Source organism: Crotalus tigris, unplaced genomic scaffold (genome assembly GCF_016545835.1).
Source record: "Crotalus tigris isolate CLP2741 ecotype Arizona unplaced genomic scaffold, ASM1654583v1 scf7180000023723.778456, whole genome shotgun sequence".
NCBI classification, from domain to species: Eukaryota; Metazoa; Chordata; class Lepidosauria; order Squamata; family Viperidae; genus Crotalus; species Crotalus tigris.
Genome location: NW_024100141.1, coordinates 667908 through 693728, shown reverse-complemented (window position 1 = coordinate 693728; position 25821 = coordinate 667908). Strand labels below are relative to the sequence as shown.

At 47.6% G+C, this 25821-nt stretch overlaps 1 protein-coding gene across 1 annotated transcript in view; it reads left to right on the top strand.

Moving 5' to 3' along the window:
• Positions 1-24014, top strand: part of NXN (nucleoredoxin) — an 84079-nt gene extending 60065 nt beyond the window's left edge. The window contains exons 5-8 of the mRNA XM_039321239.1: positions 879-985; positions 7715-7894; positions 15702-15826; positions 22879-24014. Of these exons, the coding sequence (XP_039177173.1) occupies positions 879-985; positions 7715-7894; positions 15702-15826; positions 22879-23061 (595 nt within the window). The 3' untranslated portion in view covers positions 23062-24014. The remainder of the gene's footprint in view (positions 1-878; positions 986-7714; positions 7895-15701; positions 15827-22878) is intronic.
• Positions 24015-25821: the final 1807 nt, after the last annotated feature.

Below are 25821 nucleotides of genomic sequence, written 5' to 3'. Positions count from 1 at the left end.
ATATGGCTCAATAGTATAACTGTGAGAGGGATCTCGGAGTCCTAGTGGACAATCCCTTAAATAGGAGCCAGCCATGTGCTGCAGCTGCCAAAAAAGCCAACACAGAGCTAGGCTGCATTAACAGAGGGACAGAATCAAGATCATGGGAAGTATTAATATCACTTTACAAGGCCTTGGTAAGGCCACACTTGGAATACGGCATCCAGTTTTGGTCACCACGATGTAAAAAAGATGCTGAGACTCTAGAAAGAGTGCAGAGAAGAGGAACAAGGATGATTAGGGGGCTGGAGGCTAAAACGTATAAGGAACGGTTGCTGGAATTGGGGATGTCTAGTTTAATGAAGAGAAGGACGAGGGGGGACATGATAGCAGCATTCCAATATCTCAGGGGCTGCCCCAAAGAAGAGGGAGTCAAGCTATCCTCCAAAGCACCTGAAGGCAGGACAAGAAGCAACGGTGGAAACTAATCAAGGAGAGAAGCAACCTAGAACTAAGGAGAAACTTCCTGACAGTTAGAACAATTAACCAGTGGAACAACCTGCCTCCAGGAGCGGTGAATGCTCCAACACTGGTGATTTTCAAGAAGAGATTGGGCAGCCATTTGTCTGGAATGGTATAGGGCAAGGGTAGGCCACCTTGGCTCTTTTATGACTCATGGACTTCAACTCCCAGAATTCCTGAGCCAGCCATGCTGAGGGGAAAGTTAGAGGTTTCCAAGCTGAGCCATGCTGGCTCAGGAATTCTGGGAGTTGAAGTCCACCAGTCATAAAAGAGTTGCCTACCCCTGGTATGGGTCTCGTGCCTGAGCAGAGGGTTGGACTAGATGACCTCCAAGGTCCCTTCCCACTCTGTTATTCTGATTCTTGTGTCCCCTGCAGGTCGGAGGAGTCGTTCAAACAGTATTTCAGTGAGATGCCCTGGTTATCGATCCCCTACGCTGATGAAGGGCGGCGGTCGCGTCTCAACCGGCTGTACGGCATTCAAGGTAATCGAAAGTAGAGAGAGAGAGAGGGAGAGAGAGAAAGAGAGGGAGAGAGAGAGAGAGAGAGAGAGGAGAGAACGAGAGAACAGTAGAACAGTCAGCCTTAGAACAATTCTTCAAAGGCACTAAGACAGGTGTCTTCAAACCTGGCCCTTTTATGACTTGTAGACTTCAACTCCCAGAATTCCTAAGCCAGCATGGGGGAACCATGGCCCTTTCATGACTTGCAGACTTCAATTCCCAGAATTCCTCAGCCAGCATGGGAGATCTATGGCCCCTTCATGACTCGTGGACTTCAACTCCCAGAATTCCTCAGCCAGCATGGGGGAACCATGACCCCTTCATGACTCGTGGACTTCAACTCCCAGAATTCCTCAGCCAGCATGGGGGAACTATGGCCCCCTTGATGATTTGTGGACTTCAACTCCCAGAATTCCTCAGCCAGCATGGGGGAACTATGGGCCCTTCATGACTTACAGACTTCAACTCCCAGAATTCCTCAGCCAGCATGCCTGGCTGAGGAATTCTGGGAATTGAAGTCCACAAGTCATAAAAAGGCCAAGTTTGAAGACCCCTGCACTGAGACATCACTTGGAGAACATGGCGGCTGGATGCTTGCCAGGCCTCCAGAGAGCTTGAAAAGGTCAAAGTGTGTTATTTGCACAACAGCCCTGTGGTGTACAGGTGGCTCCTCGGCATACGAGCACAATTGAACCCAACATTTCTGTCGCTAAGTGAAACATTGGTTAAGTGAGCCTTTGCCCCATTTTACGACCTTTCTTCCTTCCGTTGCTGAGTGAGTCACTGCCGTTGTTAACTTGGGCACACGGTTGTTAAGTGAATCTGACTTCCCCCTTGGCTTTGCTTGTCAGAAGGTCGCAAAAGGGGGTCACACGACCCCGGAACACCGCGATGGTCGTAAATACGAGTCGGCTGCCAAGCGTCTGAATTTTGATCGTGTAAATGTGGGGACGGTGCACCGGTTGTAAGCCTGAAAAACGGTCCTTTTTTCAGTGCCGTTGTATCTTTGAACGGTCACTAAATGAACTGTTGTAAATCGAGGATTACCTGTAGGGCAGCGGTTCTCAACCTATGGGTCGCGACCCCATTTGGGGTCGATCGACCTCTTTTGTGGGGTCGCCAAACGCGGCGATCCGCCATTTTGTTCCCTCCGGGGGTGGCGCCGCGCATGCGCGCTGCGCGAGGGGGCCCCCGCCCCCATGCGCGCCGCGCGTGGGGGGGCGGCGCCGCGCATGCGCGCTGCGCGAGGGGGCCCCGCCCCATGCGCGGCCGCACCGCGCATGCGCATAACGTTTGTGTGACGGGGGTCGCCGTCACACAAACGTTGAGAACCGCTGCTGTAGGGGATCATCTGGCTCGGGATGCTTTGATCCTTCCCGGCAAAGGAGCATCTTCTGAGAAAAAAACATGCCGTATTTTAGCTCAACTCTGAATCGGGGTGCTGGTTTTCCTGGGAATCCAGAGTTCTCTTAAGTCAGGGCTTTTCAACCAGTGGTACGGGTACCACCTGTGGTCCATTGGCACCTGGCAGGTGGTAAGCGACCCTCCTAGAAAAGTGGTAGCAGGGGAGGGGAATGAGCTGAACCGGTGGCAGCACCGCACAAGCCTGAGCAAGAGGCGGCTGGAGCTGCAGGGCTGTCAGGGCTCAGCAGAAGCGCCAGGATCAGCGCCAGGCTCCAGCTGATTGGTGCTTCTTCGGGGCTGTCAGGGCTCAGCGGAAGCGCCAGGATCAGCGCCAGGCTTCAGCTGGAGCTCAGCGCTGATCCTGGCACTTCTGCTGAGCCCAGAAGAAGCGCCGATCATCTGGAATGTTGCAGCCTCTCCAGGGTCTTGTGATTTACATTCAGATGCTTGGCAACTGATTCATATTTATGACGGTCACAGTGTCCCAGGGTCATGTGAAGAGACCAAAACCTGCTGCAACCACCCAGCAGACCGGGGGGAATAAAAACCAAACACCTCCCCCACCCCACCCCTGCTGCCAATCCTCAACAGAAATGCTCACAACAATGAAAACCTCGGACACGAGGAAGAGCGCGGTCGGGCGGGCAGGCAGGGGTCTTGCTCGGCTGTGGCTTGGGGGGCACTTTTTTCAGTGCCACTGTAACTTCAAACAGTCACTAAGCGAACTGTTGTAAGTCGAGGACTACCTGTACTTCATCACTTTTTTCCTTTTTTGGGGGGGGGGTCATCTTGTTTTTGACCCCTTGCTAGGCGACTGGTGGTCCTTGGATGTTGCCGTATCCTAAAAGTGGCACAAGGGGTGAAAATTTGAAAAGCCCTGTCTTAAGGGAGCCAACAATCGCCTTTGCCTTTTCGGTAGCGGCATCACACAAGGGGCCCCGGAGCAGCCTGTGGCGGTTGCCGTTGTTTTGGTGCGCGTGCTGGAGAGAGAAGACGGGAAGGGTACGGGGGGCCAAGAGTGCAGCCGGCCCCACTTGCGGGGGGGGATCCGATTCCAGAGCAGCTGAAGAACAGGTGGCTGTCCGGACAGGCCGTCTCCTCACCTGGATCGGATTTCTCCAGCAATTTCTGGGTTTGAGAAGAGACGGCAAAGGGTCCCCGGAGCCATGAAGGCTAAAGGAGAAAGACTTTGGCTTCTGTCTTTTCCCAACTGGAGATAACGTCTGCAACCCACCTGCCTTTCGCAGGTTTTCTCCCTCCCTCCCTCCCTCCCTCCTTCTTTCTTTTCTCCCTCCCTCCCTCCTCTCTCCTTCCTTCTTTCTCTCTTTTCCCTTCTCTCCATATCTCCCTTCTTTCTCTCTCCTTCCTCCCTCTCTCCTTCCCTCCTCCCCTTCCCTCCTCCCTTCTTTCTCTCCACCCTTCCTTCCTTCCTCCCTCCACCCTCTCTTCCTCCTTTCCTTCCTTGTTTCCTTCCTTCCTCCCTCCCTCCCTTCCTCCCTCTCTTCTTTCTCTCTCCTTCCTCCCTTCTTTGCTTCTCTCTTTCCTCCCTCCCTTTCTCTCTCCTCCCTCCCTTCCTTCTTCCTTCCTTCCTCCCTCCCTCCTCCCCTTCCTTCCTCCCTTCTTTCTCTCCACCCTTCCTTCCTCCCTCCCTCCTTTGCTTCCTTGCTTCCTCCTTTTCTCCTTTCTTTCTCTCTCTCTCCTTCCTTCCTTCCTTCCTTCCTCCCTTCTCTCTCGCCTTCCTCCCTTGCTTCCTCCTTTTCTCTTTCTTTCTCTCTCCTCCCTTCCTCTCTCCCTTCTCTCTCGCCTTCCTTCCTCCCTCCCTCCCTTCCTCCCTCTCCTTTCTCTCTCCACCCTCCTTCCTCTCTTCCTTTCTTCCTCCCTCCCTCCCTCCCTTGCTTCCTCCTTTTCTCTCTTCTTTCTTTCTCTCTCCTTCCTTCCCCCCTTCTCTCTCACCTTCCTTTCTTCCTCCCTCCCTTCCTTGCTTGCTTCCTCCTTTTCTCTCTTCTTTCTTTCTCTCTCTCTCCTCCCTCCCTCCCTCTCTCTCCTTTCTCTCTCCACCCTTCCTCCCTCCTCTCTTCCTTCCTCCCTCCCTCCCTTCCTTGCTTCCTCCTTTTCTCTCTTCTTTCTTTCTTTCTTTCTCTCCTTCCTTCCTTCTTTCTGTCCTTCCTCCCTCTCTCCCATCTTTCTCTCTCCACCCTTCTTCCTTCCTCTTTTCATCCCTCCCTCCCTCCTTCCTGTCTTTCCTTGCTTGCTTTCTTCCTCCCTCTCTCCCTTCTTTCTCTCTCCACCCTCCCTCCCTCTCTCCTGTATCCTTCTCGCTGAGAATCGGACATGCAATCTGATTTATCCCAAAGCTGCTTTCTCAAGAGGCAACTGGACTTGTTTTTCTTTGAAGACGTTTCGCTTCTCCTCCAAGAAGCTTCTTCCGCTCTGACCGGATGGCGGGGAATGGTGTTCAAGAGTGAAGGGACACAGGGCAGAAAACATCCTGCAGAAAGCACAGCTCCACAACACACACAGTCGTTTCAGCAGGTCCAAGAAGGCTCCACACCCATTTGCACCACTCGGGTGACCCTGAGGACACAGGTAAACCTCCAAGTGGCCTCAAGGACTCCATAAAAGAAGGCAAATGACCAGCTGTCTGCAAGGAGTATAAATCCTTCCATTCCCCACCATCCGGTCAGAGCGGAAGAAGCTTCTGGGATGAGAAGCAAAACGTCTTCAAAGAAAAAAAACAAAAAAGTCCAGTTGCCTCCTGAAAAAACACCTTTGGGACAACCTGGATGAAGGAGAATCTCCATGGACCTGATTCCAGTCAGTCTGAATGGCTGCAATGGACAGAGATTCCCCCCCCCCCCGGCCTATATTGTGCGCCCATTGCACTAGGACAGGGGAGGCAATCTTGGCTCTCTTCATGACTGGTGGACTTCAACTCCCAGAATTCCTGAGCCAGTCTGGCTCAGCTTGGAAACCTCTCCCTTTCCCCTCAGCATGGCTGGCTCAGGAATTCTGGGAGTTGAGGTCCACGAGTCATAAAGCGGCCTAGGCCTAGGCCAGAGATAGGTAACCTTGGCTCTTTTATGACTCGTGGACTTCAACTCCCAGAATTCCTGAGCCAGCATGGCTCAGCTTGGAAACCTCTCCCTTTCCCCTCAGCATGGCTGGCTCAGGAATTCTGGGAGTTGAAGTCCACGAGTCATAAAAGGGCCAAGGTTGCCTACCTCTGGCCTAGGCCTAGGCTGCTTTATGACTCATGGACTTCAACTCCCAGAATTCCTGAGCCAGCATGGCTCAGCTTGGAAACCTCTCCCTTTCCCCTCAGCATGGCTGGCTCAGGAATTCTGGGAGTTGAAGTCCACGAGTCATAAAGCAGCCCAGGCCTGGGCCAGAGATAGGTAACCTTGGCTCTTTTATGACTGGTGGATTTCAACTCCCAGAATTCCTGAGCTGGCATGGCTCAGCTTGGAAACAGCATGGCTGGCCCTTTCCCCTCAGCTCATGGCTGAGCTCAGGAAATCAGCATGGCTGGCTCAGGAATTCTGGGAGTTGAAGTCCACCAGTCATAAAAGAGCCAAAGTTGCCTACCTCTGGCCTAGGCCTAGGCCGCTTTATGACACGTAGACTTCAACTCCCAGAATTCCTGAGCCAGCATGGCTCAGCTTGGAAACCTCTCCCTTTCCCTTTAGTATGGCTGGCTCAGGAATTCTGGGAGTTGAAGTCCACCAGTCATAAAAGAGCCAAGCTTGGAGACCCCTGATCAAGGGTCTCCTGCTTGAGCGGGGGTGTGTGTGTGTGTGTGTTGGACTAGATACAGGGGTAGGCAACCTTGGCTCTTTTATGACTCGTGGACTTCAACTCCCAGAATTCCTGAGCCAGCCACCCTGAGGGGAAATGGAGAGGTTTCCAAGCTGAGCCATGCTGGCTTAGGAATTCTGGGAGTTGAAGTCCACCAGTCATAAAAGGGCCAAGGTTGCCTACCCCTGCACTAGGAGATACCAGCTTCTAATTGCACAGAGCGGTTCCAGTCCTGAAGTGTACTGGGTGGAGCAAGGCGGAAGAAGCTTAAATTGCCCTCTTCACTCGAGAGGCATGTGTCAGTCTAAAGACACTGTGGAGTCTGAATGTTACATGAGCAGTTTGGGAGCCTGTCCTGGATCTGAACCCGGAGCGCTGGAATGCAGAGGGGGGGGGGCAAAATCAGGGCACGAAACAGCTGAGTTTGAAAAGTGAGATGCTGGCTTGCAATACACCCAGGCTTTGCAAAAATGGTTTTACAGCAGGGGTCTTCAAACTTCAGACTTGTGGACTTCCACTCCCAGAATTCTTCAGCCAGCTTGCTTTAAGATAGGTAGATTTCAAATCCCAGAATCCCCCAGCCAGGATACTTTAAGATGGGTGGACTTCAACTCCCAGAATTCCCTAGCCAGCCTGCTTTACGATGGGCAGACTTCAACTCCCAGAATCCCCCAGCCAGCGTGCTTTACGATGGGCAGACTTCAACTCCCAGCATGCTTTAAGATAGATGGACCAACTCCCAGAATTCCTCAACCAGGATACTTTAAGATGGGCGGACTTCAACTCCCAGAATCCCCCAGCCAGCATGCTTTAAGAGGGGTGGACTTCCACTCCCAGAATTCCCCAGACAGCATGCTTTAAGATGGGTGGATTTCAACTCCCAGAATTCTCCAGTCCTAAGCTTTTTGATGGAGTAATAAAACAAGGAGACAGCTTGGTCTTAGGACTGGTGGGACAGTTACGATCTCTTGAAAGAAAAGGAGTTTTTCGCCTCTAAATGGTCATTATCCCAAGTTTAGAAAATTAATGCAGATTTTTTTTTAAAAAAAAAAACTTTGATCCCATCAGAATTTAGGAACAGAAGTTTATTGATCTCAGCTTAACAAGGGACCCAAATTTGTCAAGATCAGATTTCATTTAACTAATTGTCTTGCTTTTCTGAATCGAACAATGTTCTTAATAGATTGTGGGAATGCTGTAGACATAGTATATCTTGACTTAAGCACAATGTTTGACTAAAAGTACCGGGCAAAATGAAATATAGCACATCCTATGACATGAAGCTGTGAATGCTGCAACACTGGAAGTTTTTAAGAAGAGATTGGACAGCCATTTGTCTGTAATGGTATAGGGTTTCCTGCCTGAGCAGGGGGTTGGACTAGATGACCTCCAAGCTCCCTTCCTACCTCATCATCATCATCATCATCATCATTATTATTATTATGTGGTTACTTCTCTTTCTTCCTTAACCCTCTCCTATCTTGGTTTCTTTCTCATTTTGTCCGATCGCAGGTATCCCTACTCTTATCGTCCTGGACACTAAGGGAGACATGATCACCCGACAAGGCCGAGTCGAGGTCCTGAATGACATTGAATGCAAGGAGTTCCCCTGGCACCCCAAGCCTGTCTTGGAACTGACCGATTCCAACGCTGTCCAGCTGAATGAGGGTCCTTGTCTCGTCCTTTTTGTAGGTATGCAAACCACCCCACCCCGCTCTGAATGCCAACCTCCCTCACCCCCCCCCCCATGAAATTGGATTTTGCTGTCATTTGTTTCTCTTTGCCAACAAACGAGGAGGGAGCAAAAATCAGATGGAAGGGAGTTTGCTGCAAAAGTGCTTAGGTCTGATGAAGTTTCTAGTCCTCATGATTGCAAAGAGATACTTCCTGAGGACAGTTTCTTAGTGGAAGTGTAGTCTTCTGTAAAAGTACTTAACATTTGGTGAAACTTCTAGTCCTCAATGGAAAAAAGGATATTTATGGGGACAATTTCTTAGTGGAAGTGTGGTCTTCTGTAAAAGTACTTAAGTTTGGTGAAGTTTCTAGTCCTCCTTAATGCAAAAAAGATACTAATAGGGACAAGATACTTCTGGAGGCAAAAAGATATTTCTGGGGACTACTTCTTAGTGGAAGTGTAGTCTTCTATAATAATAATAATAGTAGTAAAGTTGGAAGGGATTTTAACCCCTTGCTCAGGCAGGAAAGCCTATACCATTTCGGACAAATGGCTGTCCAGTCTCTTCTTAAAAACTTCCAGTATTGGAGCGTTCATCGCTTCTGGAGGCAGGCTGTTCCACTGGTTAATTGTTCTCACTGTCAGGAAGTTTCTCCTTAGTTCTAGGTTGCTTCTCTCCTTAATTAGTTTCCACCCGTTGCTTCTTGTCCTGATTGCAAAGAGCTACTTGTGGGGACAATTTCCTGGTGGGAATGTAGTTTTCTGTAAAAGTACTTAAGTCTAATGAAGCTTCTAGTCCTGGTGATTGCAAAGAGATACTTGTGGGGACAATTCCATGGTGGAAGTGTAGTCTTCTGTAAAAATACTTAAGTTAGTTTGGTGAAGTTTTTAGTCCTCATTGCAAAAAAGATACTTACGGGGACAATGTGGAAGTGTCATTTTTCTACAAAAGTACTTAAATCTGGTGAAGTTTCAGGTCCTCGTGATTGCAAAGAGATACTTGTGGGGATAATTCACTGGTGGAAGTGTAATTTTCTGGAAAAGTACTTAAGTCTAATGAAGTTTCTAGTCCTTCTGATTGCACAGAGATACTTATGGGGACAATTTCCTGGTGTATGTGCAGTTGTCTGTAAAAGGACTTAAGTCTGGTGAAGGTTCTAGTCCTCATGATTGCAAAATAGATATTTGTGGGGGTGGTTGATGTCAAAACCTGAGGAGGTTGAATTAGATTCCTGCTGTTTAAGAACCTGAGTTATTAAATCTGTACTCTTAACTCCTGAGAGTTCAGAAAACCACAATGTGCCCCCAAAACAGGTTTTATGTGAAGGTCTTGTGGCAGATTATGGAATTTAGAAGACTGTGCTGCAAATTATGGAATCATAATGTGGAACAAATTTGCATATCTGGCTCCACTCCGGATCAACCAAACGTGCCCCAGGCCTGCATGATTTTGTGCTGTGCCCTCTTTTGCTTGCCTCCGGCCCACAGAGATAAAAAAATTTCTTTAACAGTTCCTGTTTTAAAGTAGTGGTTTCCTTCATTCCCAATGTATGTTTTTCCCTCCAGATGCTACTGGTCATCTTCAACGTATGATGATTTGTTTAGCGAGCGTTCGAAATTGCAATGCACTGCAAAAAAAAAAAAAAAACAGATTAAAGCATGCTGGCTGGGGAATTCTGGGAGTGGAAGTCCACCCATTTTAAAACATGCCGGCTGGGGAATTCTGGGAGTGGAAGTCCCCCATCTTAAAGCAGGCTGACTGAGGAATTCTGGGAGCGGAAGTCCCCCCCTCTTAAAGCAGGCTGGCTGGGGAATTCCGGGAATGGAAGTCCCCCCCTCTTAAAGCAGGCTGGCTGGGGAATTCTGGGAGTGGAAGTCCCCCATCTTAAAGCAGGCTGGCTGGGGAATTCTGGAAGTGGAAGTCCACCATTCTTAAAGCAGGCTGGCTGGGGAATTCTGGGAGTGGAAGTCCCCCCCTCTTAAAGCAGGCTGGCTGGGGAATTCTGGGAGTGGAAGTCCCCCCCTCTTAAAGCAGGCTGGCTGGGGAATTCTGGGAGTGGAAGTCCCCCCCCTCTTAAAGCAGGCTGGCTGGGGAATTCTGGGAGTGGAAGTCCCCCATCTTAAAGCAGGCTGGCTGGGGAATTCTGGGAGCGGAGGTCCATCCCTCTTAAAGCAGGCTGGCTGGGGAATTCTTGGAGTGGAAGTCTACCCATCTTAAAACATGCCGGCTGGGGAATTCTGGGAGTGGAAATCCACCATTCTTAAAGCAGGCTGGCTGGGGAATTCTGGGAGTGGAAGTCCACCATTCTTAAAGCAGGCTGGCTGGGGAATTCTGGGAGTGGAAGTCCACCATTCTTAAAGCAGGCTGGCTGGGGAATTCTGGGAGTGGAAGTCTACCATTCTTAAAGCAGGCTGGCTGGGGGATTCTGGGAGTGGAGGTCCACCCATCTCAAAAATTAATGACTTTGAAAAAAAAAAAACAGCCCTGCTACGATAAGAATTCCTGTTTGTGGAAATGCAGGAATCGGCGCTAAGCAGACCTCCATTCCTGCCGACGAATGCTCAGATCCCCCCAGGAGGGAAAATGCAGCCATGTTTTTCTCTCTCTGCCCGCCACAATCCCATATGCTGCATTTGTGGCTGGGCCTGCCATCACAGGAACTCTCTTCGCGCCCCGCTGTGTCTGAATGGGGTATTTGTGAAACCCCTGGGGTGCACAGCCAGCTCCTTTCATCCGTCTTTAAACAGCACATGCGTTTAAGCCCCTCTCATTCTTTTTTTTCCTCTGGTTTTATAAGGGGAAAAACGCAGGGGGTGGCTGGTTAGAAGCACAATTGTGCCGTAATTAATTCTCTTTTTTTGTGTGTGCTTTTAAGCCTTAATCAGCAAGTTCCTTGGATTGCCTCCCCGAAACTAAGCTTGTTTGAGAGGTCAGAACAGACCCGCCGTGCTCAAAGCTTGGAATCGGTTGTGGTTGTTAAAAGAGTGTGTGACTTTTGCACACGTGCTGGTGTGCGGACTCAGGTTGTCTGGTGTGTGATTTGTCTGTCTGGTGTGTGATTTCCTTGGTGTTTTCCTACAGCTGGTTGTGAGAAAGTCGCAAAAGGGGATCACACGACCCTGGGATAGAAATAGGAATAATAGGAATAATAGAAATAAACATAACAGGGAATAGAATAGAGCAGAGCAGAATAGAATAGAATAGAATAGAATCTTTATTTAGACTAGACTAGACTAGACTAGAATAGAATAGAATCTTTATTTAGAATAGAATGGAATGGAATAGAATCTTTATTTAGACTAGAATAGAATAGACTAGACTAGATTAGAATAAAATAGAATAGAATAGAACAGAATCTTTATTAAGAATAGAGTAGAGTAGACGAATAGAATAGACTAGACTAGACTACAATAGAATAGAATCTTTATTAAGAATAGAATGGAATGGAATGGAATGGAATCTTTATTTAGATTATACCAGAATAGAATAGAATTGAATTGAATTGAATCTTTATTAAGAATAGAGTAGACTAGACTGGAATAGAATAGAATAGAATATATGGAATGGAATGGAATAGAATCTTTAGACTAGAATAGACTAGAATAGAATCTTTATTAAGAATGGAATAGACTAGACTAGACTGGAATAGAATAGACTGGAATAGAATAGAATAGAATTGAATTAAGAATAGAGTAGACTAGACTAGACTAGACTGGAATAGACTAGAATAGAATAGAATATTAAGAATAGAATAGAATATTTAGAATGGAATGGAATAGAATCTTTGTTTAGACTAGAATCGAATAGACTAGAATAGAATAGAATGGAATAGAATACTTTATTTAGAGTAGACTAGAACAGAACAGAACAGAATAGAATAATAGAGCTGGAAGGGACCTTGGAGGTCTTCTAGTCCAGCCCCCTGCTCAGGCAGGGACACTTCGACCCGTCGTAAATATGAGCCAGTTGCTAACCTTCTGAATTTTGAACACCTGACCGTGGGGATGGGGCAACGATTGTTAAGTGTGAAAAACGGTGAAAAGGAGGCCCTTTTTTCAGTGCCGTTGTAACTTCCTACGGTCACTAAATGGAACTGTTATAAGTCGAGAGCTGCCTGTGATGTACGCACTGGCTGATCCTCCGAGAGTTGGTGAGACGGAGAGCCACAGGGCGTGGGATGCCATGGGTGTGCATTTATTTACACATGGGTCGAGCACACAGGTTGATTTATATGACATTTGCGACCTAAAGCAGATTCCAAGGTCTTACATATTCGCTCTTCCCAGTTCAGTCTCCCTCCTTCATTTCACAGGCGAGATGGAAAGACTGGAGGGAGCATGAGGGGCCCGAGAAAGATTTGGGGGGGGTCTTGTTTCTTCCCCCCCCCCCATTTTAAGCCCAACCCTTTTGAGCGCCTGCAATTCCAGTCCTTGCTCGATTTTATAATAATAATAATAATAAAGTTGGAAGGGACCTTGGAGGTCTTCTAGTCCAACCCCCTGCTCAGGCAGGAAACCCTATACCCTTTCAGACAAATGGCTGTCCAATCTCTTCTTAAAGACTTCCAGTGTTGGAGCATTCACCGCTTCTGGAGGCAGGTTGTTCCACTGGTTAATTGTTCTCACTGTCAGGAAGTTTCTCCTTGTGTATTATTTAGTAGCAACCCAGTGGGATCCAGATACAGATGTGTTCAGAACACAAATAGAGATTTGCAAAATGGAAGCTATTTGGTCAATGGAGCTGTCAGTTGCTTTGCGGGTTAGAGGGAGGGAGGGAGGGAGGAAGGAAGGAAAGAAGGAGAAGAGGGAGGGATGGAGGGAAAGGCGGAGGGAGGAAGGAAGGAATGAAGGAAGGATGGATGGATGGAAGGAAGGAAGGAGAAGAGGGAGAGAAGGATGGAAGGGAGGGAGGGAGCAAGTGAGAAAGAGAAGGGAAGGAAAAGAAAGGGAAGAGAAAGAGAAAAGAAAATGGGAAGAAAAGAAGGAGCTAAGAGAAAGGAGAAGGAAAAAAGGGAGGGAAGAAGGAAGAATGGAGAAAGGAAGGAAAGGAAAGGAGAAAAGGAAATAGGGAGAAGGAAAGAAAGAAGAAGCTAAGGAAGGCAGGAAGGAGGAGAAGAAGGAAGGAAGGAAAGGAGAGGGAAGGAAGGAAGGGAGAGGGAAGAGGAGGAAGGAAAGGAAAGGAAATGAGGGAGGAAAAAGGAAATGGGAAATGAGAATAGGAAGGAGAGAAAAAGAAGGTGGGCAGGAAGAGGACAAAAGGAAAAGCGTGAAAGAAAGCAAAGGCAGGGGGAAAAAAGAAGGAATACAAGATGGAAAAAGAGAGAGAAGAAAGGGAAGGGAAAGGGGAAAAATGGAGAAAGGCAAAGAGAGAAGAAGGAAGGAGAGAAAGAAGGGAGGTTAGAATGAAGAAAAGAGAGAGGCACAAAAGGAAGGGAAGGAAGAGAGAGAAATGGAAGGAAAGACAAGGAGAGGAAAAGAAGAGAAAGCGAAAGAAGGAAGAAAAGGCAGGAGGCCATCTTGAATTCCAGGTTTAACCTGATTTTCCCCCCCCCCCTCTCCTGGGGGGGTTCTCCTTTTCTCCTCCCCCCCCCAAAAAAACATTCATAACCCACCCACCCCCTCCTCCTTCTCCTCCTCTTTTGCTCTCCTTCAAGCCTTCCGTACAGCCATCCTTGCTGCTTATTTAAGAAGGGAGAAGGATTCGCACACGGAGCACATTTTCCTGGCTTTCAGGGTGGGGTGGATTTCCATGTGACCCAAATTGGGTGGGTTTAATGGGTGGGGGGAGAGACCTGCCTCACCAGTGATGGATAACTCTGGGAAAGAGGATGGCTAGTCTAGCTGTGTGGTGTGGTTGCGTCTCTCCTTTGTGTCTGGCCAAAGGGGCATAAATTCCGGGTATTTAGCAAGACCCTTCGATTTTGCAGCCTTCGGGGTGGAAACGCATCCTTTTATGTGTATTTATTTTATTTTTGCCCTGCTGGCAATGATGGCATCTGATAGGGCAGATGTGAACATCCAGAAGACCCAGATGTGAACCCAGGTCCGTTGCTTTGCCAAAGGGAAATAATAATAAAAATAAAATAAAACCATCCCATAAAGTACACCTAATCAAAAGAAAATAAAGTAAAATAAAATAATCAAGAATAAAAGAGAGAGAAAAAAAGGAAAGGAAAGAAAGGAAACCAAGTAAAACAATGTAAAAACATTAAATTGAATGAAATAAAAACAAAATAAAACCACAAAATAAGATAACATCAAAGGAAAGGAAGGTAAAATAAAATAATCAAGCAAATAAAACAAAATAACAAAAAGAATCGACTAGAATAGAAAATAAAATAGGAGCAAAAAATAAAATAAAAATAAAATAATACAATAAAATAAAGTAAAATTAAAATAAAATAAAAAATATAAAATAACAAAATAAAATAAAATATAAAATAAGCTAAAATAAAATAAATAATAAAATAAATAAATAAAATAATAAACTAAAACTAAAATAAAATAGAAAGGTAAAATAAAATTGAAATAAAATATTAAAATAAAATAAAATATTAAAGTAAAATATTAATAAAATGATAAACTAAAATAAATAAAATAATATAAAATAAACTGAAATAAAATACTAAAATAAAATCAAATATTAAAGTAAAATATTAAAATAATAAACTAAAACAAATAAAATAATATAAAATAAAATAAACTGAAATAAAATATTAAAATAATATAAAATAATATAAAATAAAATAACAAAATAAACTGAAATAAAATTATGAAATAAAATAAACTAATAAAATAAACTAATAAAATAAACTAAAATAATAAAATAAAATAATAAATAAACTAAAATAAAATAATAAAATAAAAAATATAATATAATAAAATAAAATAAATAAATATAATCCTGCTATGCCCTCTTGGCCTTGCATTAGGCCAAAGCTCCCTATTTGTGTTCAGGTGAAGAATCCTAGCAACAAAGCCCCCCCCATCTCCCCGCTTTTGCACCCCTCCCCACATCCTCGATTGCAAATGAGCCTTTTTGAGGCGGGGTGGGGGGGGCCTTCATCCCTCCTGCCTGTCTGTTCCTCTGCAGAACAGTTGCATTGGGGGGGTGGGGGGCTTTGTTAATCGGTTTCACCCCGTTGATATTTGCCCCCTCTTGGTGGGAGACCCAGCAGAGGTCAGCCAACCCCCCCCCCCAGAGCTGGAGCTGAGCCAAGGGGTTTTGGGGGGGCGTCTCTAGGCGTGGGAGGGGGACTGGATTAATCCTATTAATAATGTCTCCTTGCTGAACACAAACACAGAAAGATGTTGGGAGGAATTTGAAGTTTTGTCCTCTGCAGATTCTCTTCTGGGTTTAATTAACACTGGGCCAGATTGCCCCTTTTGGGGAGGTGGGTGCAGGCGGAGTCATCTCACTCCCCCCCTCACCACAACCCCCCCATACGCCCAAAATTCACGACTCCCACCCCCAAGAGCAAAGCTGCTGAGATTTTGCTGGCCATTTTAAGGCTGGTGGACTTCAACTCCCAGAATTCCCCAGCCAGCATGGCTGGCTGGGGAATTCTGGGAGTTGAAGTCCACCAGTCTTAAAAGTGGCCAAGTTTGAGGACCCCTGAATTTAATGACTGTTCAAAGTTACAAAAGCATTCACACCTCTATCTCTCCCTCCCTCTCTCTTTCCCTTCCCTACCCCGTCTCTCTCTCCCTCCTTCCTTCTCTCTCTCTCTCTCTTTCCCTTCCCTACCCCCCCCCTCCTTTTTCTGTCTAAACCCCCTTTGGGAATGTGATCATCATTCCTTTTTCGGTGTGCCTGTGTTTCAGATTCCGACGATGATGGAGAATCCGAAGCAGCCAAGCAGCTGATCCAGCCCATCGCGGAAAAGATCATAGCCCAATACAAAGCCAAAGATGAAGAGATCCCGCTGCTGTTTTTCGTGGCTGGAGAGGTATGGAGGAGCAGGAAGGGTCAAATAAGCAGACATTCGTGGTTTACGGGCAGCGGTGCTTCAGGCAGGTTTCTAGACTCATCGGCCTGCCTTAGCCCAGTTTTCACAACCTGGGACCCTTTCCCAGAAGCCTCAGCAACAGCCACACTCCAGGTAGTCCTCGACCTACAAATTGAGCCCCGAAGTTGAGTTGCTAAGTGGGAAATTGGTATAAGTGAGTTTTGCCCCATTTTACGACTTTTCTTGCCACATTTGTTAACTGAATCACTGAAGGTGTTCAATTAATAACCCGGTCGTTAAGTGAATCCAGCTTCCCCTTTGACTTTGCTTGTGAGAAGGTCGCAAAAGGGGATCACGTGACCTCGGGACACTGCGACCGGCGTAAATACGAGTCAGTTGTCAAGCGTCCCAATTTTGAACATCTGACCAGGGGGATACTTCAGCGGTCATAAGTATGAAAAATGGTCATAAGCCACTTTTTTCAGTGCTGTGGTAACTTTGAACGGTCACTAAGCAAACTTTTGTAAGTCGAGGACTGCCTGTGTTTCTTTAGTGACTGTTCAAAGTTACAACGGCACTGAAAAAAGTGACTTAATGACTGTTTTTCCCACTTAACGGTCATTGCAGCATCCCTCATGATCATGTGATCAAAATTCGGGGGCTTGGCAACTGGCTCGTATTTATGACAGTTGCAGCGTCCCGTGACCCACTTTTGCGACCTCCTGACCAGCAAAGTCAATGGGGGAAGCCAGATTCACTTAACAACAGTGTTACTAACTTAACGACTGCAGGGATTCACTTCATAACTGTGACAACTGTCGTAAAATGGGGCGAAACTCAGTTGACAAATTCCTCACTTGAGCAACCTGTTGAGTCTTGCCTTGCGTGAGGGGCCGTGTCTCTCGTTTTCACCCAGTACGGTTCATGCCAACAAAAAAAGACCCCTCCCCATTGTCCTTCCTGTGTGGAGGGGCTGAGCACTTAGCCTAAGACGTCGCTAAGTGAGGAATTGCACTTCCTCAATTGGGAATGGCTTCCCTCCAGAAGTTGTGAGTGCTCCAACACTGGAAGTTTTCAAGAAGAGACCGGACAGCCATTTTGTCTGAAGTGGTATAGGCCTTCCTGCCTGAGCAGGGGGTTGGACTAGATGACCTCCCAGGTCCCTCCCAACGCTGTTATTCTGATGATGGATGTTATCCATTCAGTTGTGCCCGACTCTTAGCGGCCAGGTCTCTTCACATCTCCCGATCTTATACGAGGGGCCGTCCTCCAGTTATGACCAAAACTGAGCACCAAATTCCTCTTAAGTGAGACAGTTGTGAAGTGAGTTTTGCCCCACTTGACGACTTTTCCTGCCCCGGTCATTAAGCGAATCAATGCAGTTGTTAAATTAGTCACCCGGTTGTTAAGTGAATCCGGCTTCCCCCATTGACTTTGCTTGTCAGAAGGTCGCAAAAGGAGATCGCGCGACCCCCTTGGGACACGACGACCGTCATAAATACGAATCAGTTGCAAAGCGTCCAGGTTTTGATCCCCTGACCCTGAAGATGCTGCAACGGTTGTAAGTCTGAAGTGTGGTCGTCGTAACTTCGAACGGTCACTAAATGGACCGTTGTAAGTCGAGGACTATCTTAGAGTGGGTTAACCTCCATTTGGTGGCCAGGCTGTCCCCTGTTCTGTTGTTCTGTTGCTTCCACCTTTATTCAAGCAATGGCACCTTAGCCCATCAGCCCTTCCCAGCCTCCCTGGGACCACCAGCCCCATCTCCCACCCTTCTGTCCTTCTACCCCCCCCCCCCAAATGGTCAGGAGACACCCCACCCACCGCCAGCTTTGCATGCCTGCTCTGGTGATCGCTGAATGTGCCCGTTGTTGTCCCAATGAATCCTAAAACAAAAGACTCCTCTGCACCCCTTCCACCCCTCCTCGCAGCCCCCTCCCCACGCCCCCCTCCCTCGCCCAACCCACCCCGTGGCTGGCCGGCCCCTACAACACAACCTTTCATTCATTCGCCAGTGCCATCTGCTTGCCGGCGTGAATGACCCATTCATCAAACTTCGGGCCAGCCCTTCGAGGAGAAGGGGGTTGCGGCAGGGTGGGTGGGGGGGTCACGAGGAAGAGGCCATCCTATGGACAGATGGGGGGCTGTCTCTTCTGTCTCCCCCCCCCTTGGAAAGGTTAGTCCTTGCAGCAAGGGTCTCGACGTGATGAAATAACGGCAGCCGGAAAAAAAAAACAATAAGAAGCAGGAAAACACCTGTTTGCTAGGAAGCAAAAGAGAACATGGATTTCCCCCTCTGCAGAAAACACAAACACACACACACACACACACACACACACACACACACACAAACGTCTTGGAAACTGACAGAATGACCCTACTAGAGTGTGGGGGTAAAGAAATCCCTTTGGGTGGGGGGAAATTTCCATCAAATTCCAGGGTTTTTGTTGTTGTTTTTTCTTCCCAGCCTAGTGAGGGAAATTGCGCTGCTGATTTCTGGAATTTTTTTTTTTAACCCGTAAGATGCCGTTCAGCCCCCTGGTGCAACGTTTGGGGTCTCCAGGCTGGGGTCTTGGGTGCATTGCAGAGGGGGGGGGGAAGGAAACAACAGCGTGCCAATTTCAGACAAGCGCACACACCCCTCCGACAATAGCCCCGCCTTCTGGTGGTCTTCAGCATTCAGGAGTTGCACCCGCCATTTTGCGGAGGGCAGGAAAGCAGGCCAAGATGGACGCAGGCAAGCGGGCGGGCGGACCACAAGCAAGGCCAGGACGAACCACACAAAAGCCGGGAGAGAGAATAAATTCAGCTATAAATTCTAGCGAGCCTTTTTTTGCAGTTGGGGGTCTCCGGGAAAAAGCCGCAGAAGAAAGCCGATGCAGAATATCAAGCTGGTGCCAGGGCGAGGTTTATTTTTGCTGACTTAAAATTATTCTATCTACGGCAGTGGTTCTCAACCTGTGGGTCGGGACCCCATTTGGGGTCGAACGACCATTTCACGGGGGTCGCCAAACAACGCAGTCCGCCATTTTTTCCCCCTTTTCCTTAGCTGTGCTACTCCCTTTTATTCTATTGGCTTTTGAAAGCCAATAGAATAGACTCTCTTGAATAGAGTCTAATTCTATTGGCTTTCAAAAGCCAATAGGAATTGTCCAGGCTGTCTCTGCCCTGCTGAGCCCGCCAAAAGTCCCATTCTGCAAACGGTGCTGCACCAGTGGAGTAGTCCTCGACTTACAACCGGTTGAGTAGTCCTCGACTTACGACCAGTTGGGGGTCGCGGCATTAAAAAGGTTGAGAACCACTGAACTAGGGCTAGGCCAGGGCTGTAGGCAACCTTGGCTCTTTTATGACTCGTGGACTTCAACTCCCAGAATTCCTGAGCCAGCCGTGCTGAGGGGAAAGGGAGAGGTTTCCAAGCTGAGCCATGCCGGCTCAGGAATTCTGGGAGTTGAAGTCCACGAGTCATGAAGGGGCCACAGTTCCCCCGTGCTGGCTCAGGAATTCTGGGAGTTGAAGCCCACAAGTCATGAAGGGGTCATAGTTCTACCACACTGGCTGAGGAATTCTGTGAATTGAAGCCCACGAGTCATGAAGGGGCCATAGTTCCCGCATGCTGGCTCAGAAATTCTGGGAGTTGAAGTCCACAAATCATAAAAGAGCCAAGGTTGCCTACCCCTGGGCTAGGCTGTCATTTTTCTCCCAAGAAAAGCTGATGGCGGCGTGCGATGCCACCAAAAATCAAATTATTGAAGGCCACTGATGCTATTAAAAGGGAATAGAGGGAAGCGGCAGCAGGTCCAAATTATTTAAAGGTTTTTGCTGGCGTCCAAAGTTAGAAGAAGTTCAAGACCAAAGAAATGCATCTGAAGGGTTTTTCCTAAATATGGGCACGGATAGGGTGTATACTTGGGATAGTAAAGGGTGTTCTGGGGAGGGGGGGAGGGAAGAACGGGCCCCCTCCTTGGTGGATGCCGACTTGCTAAGGAGAGAATGTTGTGACCAGCCTTAGAGAATAAAGGAAAGGATTAAGGTAGACATACCTCACAAGGCTGTTGTATAATGTGGGAAGGGGACTGCAGAGCATACATAGCATATTCCGGATCAATGTTTCTCAGATTTGGCCACTTTAAGATTTCTTAACTTCCACTCCCAGAATTCCCCAGCCAGTCATGCTTTAAGAAGGTGGACTTCAACTCCCAGAAGCCCCAGCAAAAATGCTTTAAGAGGGGTGGATTTCAATTCCCAGAATTCCCCAGCAAAAATGCTTTAAGAGGGATGGATTTCCACTCCCAGAATTCCCCAGCCAGCCTGCTTTAAGATAAGTGGACTTCCACTCCCAGAATTCCCCAGCCTGGATGCTTTAAGAAGGATGGACTTCAACTCCCAGAATCCCCCAGTAAAAATGCTTTAAGAGGGGTGGACTTCCATTCCCAGAATTCCCCAGCCAGGATGCTTTAAGAAGGGTGGACTTCAACTTCCAGGATCCCCCAGCAAAAATGCTTTAAGATGGGTGCACTTCCATTCCCAGAATTCCCCAGCCAGGATGCTTTAAGAAGGGTGGACTTCAACTCCCAGGATCCCCCAGCAAAAATGCTTTAAGATGGGTGCACTTCCACTCCCAGAATTCCCCAGCCAGGATGCTTTAAGATGGTTGAACTTTGACTCCCAGAGTTCCTCATGGAGCATGCTTTAAGATGGATGGACTTCCGCTCCCAGAATTCCCCAGCCAGCTTTAAGCATGCTGGCTGGGGAATTCTGAACGTCCACCTATCTTAAAGCTGCTAAGCTGGACAAACTCTGCTCTAAAGATAATTATGCAATTATGCATCCATCGTACAGCTAAGTCTACCTCTGAAATTTGCATTTTCCTGGATAAAATTGAGGGGGGTGCTGTTAAAGAAGGGAAAATTTAGAAGTTAAAAAAAAAAACAAAAAAGGACAAGGTTTAATTGTACGCCCCCAAAACGTACGAAATATTGCTTCCTCAAGTCTTCCAGAAGCAAAGAACAAACGGGAGACCTGGAATAAAACAAGACATTAAGAGACTTGAAAACCCCACCCAAGAAAGATAATAAACCCAAAGAATTTCAGCTTTGGGCACGGAGGGGGAATCCAGTATGGAGAAAATGCTTGCAAAGGAGGAAAATCTAGAGTTAAGGAACCGTAGATGTGGTTAGGGAATCTGCCCCGTGGCTGGAGATGATGCAATTCAAAACCCAGGACTTGGCAGACCGCGAGAAGATTCCAGCTTTATCCCGCGAAAGTTCTTTTTCTCCTACCCAGCTATTTTAAGGTGGACTCCTTCACCCCATCGTCCTCTGCCTGCGTGGACTTTTGGGCTGTCCAAATCCGCATCGAATGCTCGTCCGGCGGGCGTCGTCTGCCCAAATGCAAGGGAGCGTGAACAAATTTAAGCTGGGGGATTGCAAGGATGTAAGCCAGGGATGCTCAAGCGTGGCCACTTTAAGACGGGTGGACTTCAACTCCCAGAATTCCCCAGCCAAGTTTGAGGACCCGATGTAAGCCAAAAACAAAACAAAACCCGCCATCCCATCATATACAGATGAGTTTTATATCCCATTCAATAATCTCCAGATTTTTTTTTCGGTCTGGAGAAGATGGATAGATTATATTCAGAGTAAATATGGGACTAAAAAGTTCCATCTAGTTTATGAGTAAATTTTAGAGTATTATTATTATTAATAGTTTATTATAGTAGAATTTTTATTAGTTTTATTATTATTATTAGTATTAGTACTGTTAACAATTTGGATAGTGTATTGTTTAATAATATTGACTTGTTTATATTATTACGTTTATTTTTAATTTGTTTATACCTATGTTAAAGGGGAGTTAAAGCGCATTATGGACTTGGTTATTTATATAGTTGGTTAATGTTAGTTAGAGTATGATTATTATATTTGTAACCCTGTACTCAGCTCTGGGAAGTGGGGGAGGGAGAGGGGGGGTTAGGGTGGGTGGGTTTTGGGGTGTATACTGTAATTTTTATAAAACTTTTCAATAAAAAATAATAATAATCTCCAGATTTTTTGCAGACTTCTGCAAAAAATAAATAAATAAACCGGCTTTGGGGTAGAAAAATAACAGCCGACGTTACGAGTAGGAATCCTCGACTTACGACCTCAACCAAGAATCTAATTTCTGTCGCTTGAAACGAGACATTTTCGAAGCGAGTTTGTCTCCACTTGGTGACATTCCTTGCCCCAAGTTGTTAAGTGAATCAACGGCGGTTGTTAAGTTAGTAACTCGGTCGTTAAGTGAAGCTGGCTTCCCCCCCCCCCGTTGACTTTGCTGGTCAGAAGGTCGCAGAAGGGGATCCCGTGAGCCCCGGGACACACTGCGACCGTCGTAAATGTGAGTCAGTTGCCCACGACCTTTCTCGCCACGGTTGTTAACTGAATCGCTGCCGTTGTTAAGTGAATCACTGCCTTTTGTTAAATTAGTAGCTCGGTCGTTAAGTGAAGCTGGCTTCCCCCATTGACTTTGCTTGTCAGAAGGTTGCAAAAGGGGAGCCCCGGGATGCAGTGCGACCGTCATAAATGTGAGTCAGTTGCCAACGTCCTTTCTTGTCACCGTTAATAGTAATAGTAAAAATAATAATAATAATAATAAAGTTAGAAGGGACCTTGGAGGTCATCTAGTCTGACCCCTGCTCAGGCAGGAAACCCTATATATGCCATTTCAATCAATCAGAATAGAGCTGGAAGGAACCATGGAGATCTTGTAGTCCAGCCCCCTGCTCAACCAGGAGACCCCCTATAGACCATTTCAATCCATCAGAATCAAGGTGGAAGGGGCCCTGGAGGTCATCTAGTCCTACCCCGTGCTTCCAGCAGGACAACCTATACCCTTTCAATCTGAATAGAGCTGAAAGGGACTTTGGAGGTCTTCTAGTCCAGCCCCCTGCTCAAACAGGAGCAACCTATACCGTCTCAGACTGGTGATATCATGGCTTGTAAGGATATAAACCAACTTTCTCTTTTTTTGTGTGTTTTTCCTTGTCTGTCTCTTCCCCCCCCCCCTATATCCAGGATGACATGACCGACTCTCTTCGGGATTACACCAACCTGCCCGAAGCCGCCCCCCTCCTCACCATCTTGGACATGTCTGCCCGGGCCAAATACGTCATGGATGTGGAAGAGATCACGCCACCGATTGTGGAAACTTTTGTGAATGACTTTCTGGCCGATAAACTGAAACCTGAGCCTATCTAAAGCCAGAGCTGAGGCAGGGACTGGGGGGTGGGGGGGGTGTTCCTTCGTCACCCCTTCCCCACCCGTTAGGCCAGGGGTCTCCACCCTGGGCCACTTCAAGACTTTGTGGACTTCAACTCCCAGAATTCCTCAGCCAGCCACGCTGAGGAGAAATGGAGAGGTTTCCATGCTGAGCCGTGCTGGCTGAGGAATTGTGGGAGTTGAAGTCCACGAGTCATAAAGTTGCCAAGTTTGAAGATCCCTGTCTTAGACGCTATTTAAAAGTGGCCGGGTCGATCTACCACCACCATCCCTTCAAGGTGGGCCGACCGTCATTTCCTTGTGGTGCCTTGTTTTAACGCAGAATGATGTCTCTTGTCTAAACGCTTTCCAGGTGGCTCTTTGCAAGCAAGGGGGTGTGTGGGTGGGTGGTCTCCCGGGAGGGGAAGATTTGGCTTTGGGAGGGAGAAGGGAGACGGGGTACCCTGAGGCCATCCAGACGGGGCAGGAAGGAGATGCTTAAACTTCTCGTGGCCAGTGGTTTTCATAGCTGGGATGGATTCAGAAATGACGTTCCGGAGCCCCGAGCGAATTCAGCATTGTAGCCCCTTCCTCTCCGCAGCCCCCTTGCCCACTTTTAGCGAGGAAACGAATCCCTTTAATTTCTTCCACCAAGCGCAGAAAGGTTGAAGCGGTGGGGGAAGCGAGTCCACCCATCGAAATGATGGTTTAAAGATGGCTAAAGCCAAGGATATTACAGCAAACTAAGCCGAGGAAGGAGACGTTGTTATCACTATATCCGTACTGAGGTGTTTCTCAATGGGAGCGGCTTGAAGGCCATTATCCATCTTCAAAAATAGTGGCTGGGGAATTCTGGGAGTTGAAGTCCACACCTCTTAAAGCTGGCTGGCTGGGGAATTCTGGGAGCGGAAGTCCACCCATCTTAAAGCATGCTCCATGGGGAATTCTGGGAGTCAAAGTCCACCCATCTTAAAGCATCTTGGCTGGGGAATTCTGGGAGTGGAAGTCCACCCCTCTTAAAGCAGGTTGGCTGGGGAATTCTGGGAGTGGAAGTCCACCCCTCTTAAAGCAGGCTGGCTGGGGAATTCTGGGAATGGAAGTCCACCCATCTTAAAACATGCTGGCTGGGGGATTCTGGGAGTTGAAGTCCACTCATCTTAAAGAATACTGGCTGGGGAATTCTGGGGGTTGAAGTTCACCCATCTTAAAGCATGCTTGGTGTGGAATTCTGGGAGTTGCAGTCTCCCAATCTTCAAATTGCTAAGGTTGAGAAACACTGCAGTTTATTGCAAAATGTAGTCTTCTCTGTTTCCTTGGGAGGGGGGCAGGAAAAGTATTTTAAGGGTCCTCATTCAGTCAGTCAATGGATTGGGTTCCCCCAAAACGCTGAATCCTGCTTCGCTCAATCCGGTCTCCGAATTTTGCTCGAGTTACAGAATCCAAAACTGACCCCAGAGCCTGGATTCACACATGCTACAGGCAGCCACTTGGCTGATGGTGCTGTGTTTCTTGTGAATGCATCTTGGGAGACAGAGGGGAGAGCCAGAATCCTTTTAGCAAAAAGGGGGGAACCTGTTAAACGGGGAGGGCTTGGTCTTGTGGACCCTTTAGCTACGAGAGGTGACTCAGAAAGGACTGGGCACTGGGCGTCCACCATGCCAGAATGTCCCAAGAGAAACGATGCAGATTGTGTCGTTTGCACAAAGATGTCGTTGTGTCTTGCACCAAATCCCCCCCCTGGGGGGGGAGATTGTAAGAAGAGCTGTGGGGGAATTCCTGGAAGATGGCCGACCTGACTTTGCAGGGGGCTTTGCCAATTTCAATCGTGCCCTAGTATCCAAACTACGCCAAAAGGTTTCTAACAACGATAAAATTTCATCACTCCAGTGACTTTCCTGAACTTGGGCCTTCCTTTCTGCCCCCCCCCAACTCATGGGGGGAAAGCCCCAGAGTTATTTCTGAATGTTGCAGTCTTAACTACCCTAAGCCATTAACTGTAATAACTATAGCAATGAATTAAAACCGCTCTCTTTTTTTAAGCCAAAAGGTGCTATGGAATACCTGTGAACATTCCAACTGCTAAGGATTCTGGGGACTGTAGTCCCAACGCAGACAGTGCCAAGCAGGGGGAAACGCCACCCAAAAATAACATCCAGGATGGTTCTAGATATCTCTCTCATCTCTCTCTCCTCTCATCTCCTCTGTCTCTCCTCTCTCATCTGCGCTCTCTCTCTCTTCTCATCTCCTCTGACCTCTCATTTGCGCTCTCTCTCCTCATCTCTCCCCTCTCATCTGCGCTCTCTCTCTCCTCTCATCTCCTCTGTCTCTCTCTCTCTCATCTGCGCTCTCTCTCTTCTCCTCCTCTGTCTCTCCTCTCATCTGCGCTCTCTCTCTCTCATCTCCTCTGTCTCTCTCTCTCTCATCTGTGCTCTCTCTCCTCTCATCTCCTCTGTCTCTCCTCTCATCTGCGCTCTCTCTCTTCTCCTCCTCTGTCTCTCCTCTCATCTGCGCTCTCTCTCTCTCCTCTCTCATCTGCGCTCTCTCTCTCTCATCTCATCTGCCTCTCTCATCTGCACTCTCTCTCTCCTCTCATCTCCTCTGTCTCCTCTCTCATCTGCGCTCTCTCTCTTCTCTTCTCCTCTGTCTCTCCTCTCTCATCTGCGCTCTCTCCTCTCATCTGCGCGCTCTCTCTCATCTCCTCTGCCTCTCTCATCTGCACTCTCTCCTCTCATCTCCTCTGTCTCTCCTCTCTCATCTGCG